General features: G+C 38.0%; 1 protein-coding gene across 35 annotated transcripts in view; it reads left to right on the top strand.

The window, feature by feature from the left end:
• The window catches only part of RBFOX1 (RNA binding protein, fox-1 homolog 1), a 1,165,955-nt gene that overhangs the window by 1,067,977 nt on the left and 92,597 nt on the right, over positions 1-5,381 (top strand). For all 35 annotated transcript variants that reach the window (XM_017808961.1, XM_017808958.1, XM_017808962.1 and 32 more), the window contains one exon: positions 1,566-1,626. In XM_017808961.1, coding sequence (XP_017664450.1) covers positions 1,566-1,626 — 61 coding nt within the window. The remainder of the gene's footprint in view (positions 1-1,565; positions 1,627-5,381) is intronic.

Here is a 5,381-nt window from a genome sequence, read left to right on the forward strand (position 1 = left end):
TTTTGCTGCAGGGTTGATGCGGGATCCACAGTGGCTTTCAAAAAATATTCAGATTGGGAAAGAAGCATCCAAAAAGATGCACGAGGAAAAAAAAAAATAAAAAAATTAAAGAAATTAAAAAAAGCAGACACAAAGCCAGGCTAGAGAGCGACCAATTTAAACATTAAATTCGATGGAAGCCATGAGGTGGCTTGGGTGGCCTGAACCATCCCTATCTCTAAAAAAACCAGCAGCAATGCGTTTTCTCCTGCCACTGGATCCCCTTCAACACTGCCCCTCGGTCGTATCTGTTAGAACTTTTTAAAAAAAAAAAAAAAAAAAAAAAAAAAAAAAAAAAAAAAAAAAATAAAAAAATTAAAGAAATTAAAAAAAGCAGACACAAAGCCGGGCTAGAGAGCGACCAATTTAAACATTAAATTCGATGGAAGCCATGAGGTGCCTTGGGTGGCCTGAGCCATCCCTATCTCTAAAAAAACCAGCAGCAATGCGTTTTCTCCTGCCACTGGATCCCCTTCAACACTGCCCCTCGGTCGTATCTGTTAGAACTTTTTAAAAAAAAAAAAAAAAAAAAAAAGAAAAAAAAGAAAGAAAAATTACCAATTGAAAATGCTGTCGTCTTTTGAGTAAGATGTTGCATATTTTGCCTTTTCATTTTCCCCCCTTCGACGGTAGCGCTTAGGGCCCTCACCAAACTCTCAGTAACCATGGTAACTGTATACATACCCATGCTGGCGATGGTGCTGAATGGTAAGTGGAGAAGTCCATCTGCCGTTTCACGTATTTAGCGCTGATATACCACGTGGATTTTTTTGACTTGTTGTATTAAGTTTTCTTGATGCTACATTTTTTTCTATCTTGGTACGCCTGTAATTGAGTGTACGTTTTAAGCAAGCCTGGGAGGCACTGATTGGATTGAGGATATGACTTCGTGCACATCTTACTCAGATTGTTAACTCCATATTGTGTTAAATAATGCACCCTCTTTTTATCCTTTTGTTAGCTGTGATTTTAAAGCTTGAATGATTTTGTTAATTCTTGCAATGAAAAAGGCTCTTGTTCCAAGTGTTGAATGCTAGATGTTGCTTTTCCAATGGTACTTCTCTTCTGAAGGGTTATGTTGCACACTGCTAAAATTCGTTTGTCCCTTTTTTGACATTTTCTTTGTTTCCTTGTACCTTGTCTCTTTCCTTTCTACTCCACTGCATGTTCCTTCATATAATCTTTTTCTTTTTTTCTGTTTTGAGTATTTATTGTATCAGTGTTATCATGGAATACAAGCATGCTCTTAAGTCTTAAATTATGCAATACCTTTTAATTTGCTTTTAATGTCTTTTTATTAAAGTTTAAATGATATGATGTTGCTTTATTGAAATGATTTGTAAGTTAAAATGGTTATGAAAGTAAATGTAATTATAAATAGTATGATTTTGTTATGCACCTGTTGCCTTCTATAAATTAAATTGCATTTTATTTTTACATGACTAATAGCAGTAATAATGCATGCATTTAATAGTGACACGGGCCCTGCCTGTAACCCTTTCTAATCCAGTGTTCTATGTGCTTAGGTAAATAATGCAACAGCACGTGTAATGACAAATAAAAAGACGGTCAACCCTTACACGAATGGTAAGTGCATGAAAGCCCAGAGCTGGGTCTGAACGCCCCTGCATGTCAAACCTCACTCTGCTGAACTCACGAGGTGTCACCACCTGCATTTCCCGGGGCTCAGGTTTTGCCCAGCGCCCCAAATCATGACCTGGCCGGGCAGAAATTCCGTAAAATCCATCCCAGCTCATTCACACCCACGTGGGCGTAGCATGCATCCCACTGCCTGACTGGAATCCAACCCCAGAGGCTTTTGTAGAGGAAAAGAGACCTGACAGGAAAGCCTTCCTCTCTTCTGCCTTTGTGCAGTGGTAGTGTTGCAATGAATGATTTGGTTCGGTTTGGGTGAGGGAGGTGGGCAGAGCAGCAAGAAGAATGTCTCTGTCAGGCATGAGATACCTTTTAGCACCAAGACATGGATCTAGTCAAAGACAATTTTCTGTGTCTTCCTATCATAATTTGTTGGAAGAACAGAGCAAACTATTATTGGGTTCTGCTTCCAGCATTTTGAGTTTTTTTTTTTCCCCCATGGAAAAATCAAAATTCCAAGCCACCTAAAAATAAAGTTCAGTCTAATACTGACCTAAGTTGATGTAATATTGTACATTAATGATAGAAAAATAATCCATAGATATTTGAGAGCTCCAGAAACAATAACTTTTTAAATGTTTCCTTTGGGAGTGTTTGATCACATGCTTGAGTTTTCATATACTAGTTCAGGAAATTCAGACAAGTTCCTAACTCAGCCATGTCAAACAATGCCACATGAACTGTAATTAATGGCAATTACTTTTCAGTTTCCCTAGACTGTGTAGTTGTCATTATTTGTGTTACAATTTAATGCAGTTTTTTCCATCCAGTAGAAAGCAGATGAAATCTGCACATTAAGGTTTCCAGAGGTAGATTAGATTCTTTTCCATTTTGAAATATAATGGATCATATTTTCTGTATTTGATGTCTCATTAGTGAGGTTTTACTAAAACCCGGGGCAAACAGTGGCTTTATTTTTTAATGAAAGGCTTATCATTTTTTCCTCAGCACAATGAAAATAAAATAAAGCGAAGGTTTTTATTTGACATGTGATAATTGAGCTAGTTAAAACGATCTGGAGAAGAAGGGTCTGAAATTCCTCATGATTTCTCAGAAACTGTTTTCCTCCTCATTTTATATGTAAATGTGAAACTTGGTAAATGATGCAAATGGGGAAATCTCCTTGGTTTTTACTGGTTTTAAAGCATCTTAGTGAATTTAGTGAGAGAGACACAAGGCTTGACAGGATCACATAACAAGATTTTGTTGCAATACAGAGCATTATACATATGCATATGAGACCATGAACTCTGTCTGCTCTCTTGTAATGATAAAAGTAGTTTTTCTACAAAGGATGATGCATATTTTGTATTCATAGTATCCTGAGGCTACAAAACTATTCATTAGCAAATAACACGTTAAATATCAGCACACCCAGTGCTGAAGGAAGGGAATGCTGGCAACAAGAGAGGTGAGATTTTTAGGAATCTCGTTTTAGAGGAGGTTCATGTCTGTGCCCTGCACTGCAGGATTACTTAGGCCATACATTATCATTTAGTAATATCCAAAACCAGGACAGCCAAAATCTGCTATGAAGTGTTTCCCACTGGAAGTGTTTTGTTTGTCATTTTCCATCCTGTTCCATCTCATCTAGATCTCACCAGATGTATGAAATATCCTGTTCAGTGCCTAAAAATTAGCTTTTATCTTTGTGAATCCAGACAGCCAAGGTGTTGCGTGCAGAATGTTCTTTTGCACGCCATTTGAAGGGTATCTACCAAGAAAAACTCTGGTTGCAATGCTTTTTCTGTTAACTTTTTTTAATATCTGAGGCCTCCTAAAGTAAACACACAAGGACAATCACGTTCCTCTTGCATAACCATCACAAGCAACAGGGAATGAAGTGCAGACATGCAAGGTACTTCATTTAGTTTCATCAGTGCCTGTGTTATCAGTCATCCTGGCATGGGATGATTCTAGTTCTTTATCATTGTGTCAGGAATTAACCAGTGCTAGAGCTGATTATTTATTAAAGATTATTGTTGTCTAAAGTAAAGGTCTCATCTTTTAAATAAAATATAAGGCTAGTTTTTCTACCAACACGTTAACATTTGCAAGATTTCTGATGCAGGTAGCCCAAAACAATTTTGTTTGCAACATGCCTGTCGCTTCAGAACCACTTATTTTTTAATGCCTGGCTTTATTTTTCAAAGAGTATGTTGTGACTGACGTGCTGTTGGCAGCTATTCAAAAAGTAGTTGGGGCACATGTTGTATTATATGAAAACATCAGGCACTGATATTTATTTTCATTTAAAAACAAGATACACACTGTTTTGTCTCTCATTCCTGGGCGCTGCTGGTTGTTCAGTAACAGGGCTCATGTTGTTAATGGGATTGTGGAAATCAGTAGATTTCGACACACAAAAACCTAGACTTTTTTTTTCTTTTTTTTATTGTGTGCAGCTTCATTCAAATAAGTTGTTTGCTTTTGTGTCTAAATGATCTCTGAAATAAGTACGCTTTCCACTGACTTTTGACTGCCCCAAATGAGCAGTTAATAAATGCTCAGTTGCTAGGAGAGCTTTTCTTTGCGAGTTTGTCATCAGGCAGAATGATTTTGATGGCTCACCTCATGCTTTGGAGACAGACCTACCTTTTCTTTGCAAAGAAATTCAGTGTCAGGAGTTCTACTCGTTGGCAAAAATATTTGAGGCATTTTTAGATGTTCCAGCCTATCCTGTTCACAGTTGTACTTTCTTCTGATGCCCATATTGCGATTCAGGATGCTCAGCCAAGTGTTTTAGGGCATGGAGAATTATGGGCAAATAGATTCAGAGAACTGCAGCAATAAATGGAGGGCATGAAACAGGGATCACTAAAAGGATAAATATGTTGTAAAGTTTATACTTGTGGTGCCTTGCATTAGAGCCTTCTCTTGCTCTAAATTTAGGTTCAAAATCACAGCTAGCGAGTATTAGCACAGTTAAATTCCCTCTCTTACACCTCTGCAAGCAAACAGGAGGGAAGCAAAAGGTGTTGCAGGTTTCTTTGGATAACTCCACGGGGTGGGAGCCTGGGTCAAGCAGAGGGGGTTTTTCTTTCCTTGGCTGGTTTTTAAGTTTTAAGCTTTTACAGTCTCAACTCGAGGAGGAGATTAATATTGTGACAGTAAGAAAAATGCACAAAATTACACCCACAGCCGAGAATTTGCCTCCTCCAGCTGCTGCAGTCGGGTTACTTGGCAGCTGCTCGCTCGGATACATCAACTCCCATCACACTTGATTAACCCACACAGCTATGGGCCAGCACATTGTTGGCTGACAAGATAAAGTTAAGTTTAATTACTGTTATTTTCACGATGAATGAAGTATTTCCTCTGTAGGCTTCAAAAAGTTAGATGAGACAGCCGTCACTGGGAGAGTGGTAAGGAGCTGAAATATGAGAGTGCCTTTCAGCTGTGAAGAACAATCTGCCTCTTCCAAGATTTTTTTTTTCATCCTCTCAGACAAATTGTGGCACTGTTAGTGTAACTTAGAAGCTGAGAGATGTCTGTCAGCTGCTTTGACAGCAAAAGCTGACAGATCTAGAATTCTGTCCAATCTCTCATTTTGGGTTGTGTTGATCAGTGGTCTTCTGAGGAAGTACTGAATTTGAAATATTGTCTATTCCCTAAGCTATAAAAAGTTAGAAAGTCTCAGATTTGAATGATTTTTTACCGAAAGTCTCAAAATTTGAATGATTTTT

Source organism: Lepidothrix coronata, unplaced genomic scaffold (genome assembly GCF_001604755.1).
Source record: "Lepidothrix coronata isolate B3197 unplaced genomic scaffold, Lepidothrix_coronata-1.0 Scaffold24, whole genome shotgun sequence".
NCBI lineage: Eukaryota > Metazoa > Chordata > Aves > Passeriformes > Pipridae > Lepidothrix > Lepidothrix coronata.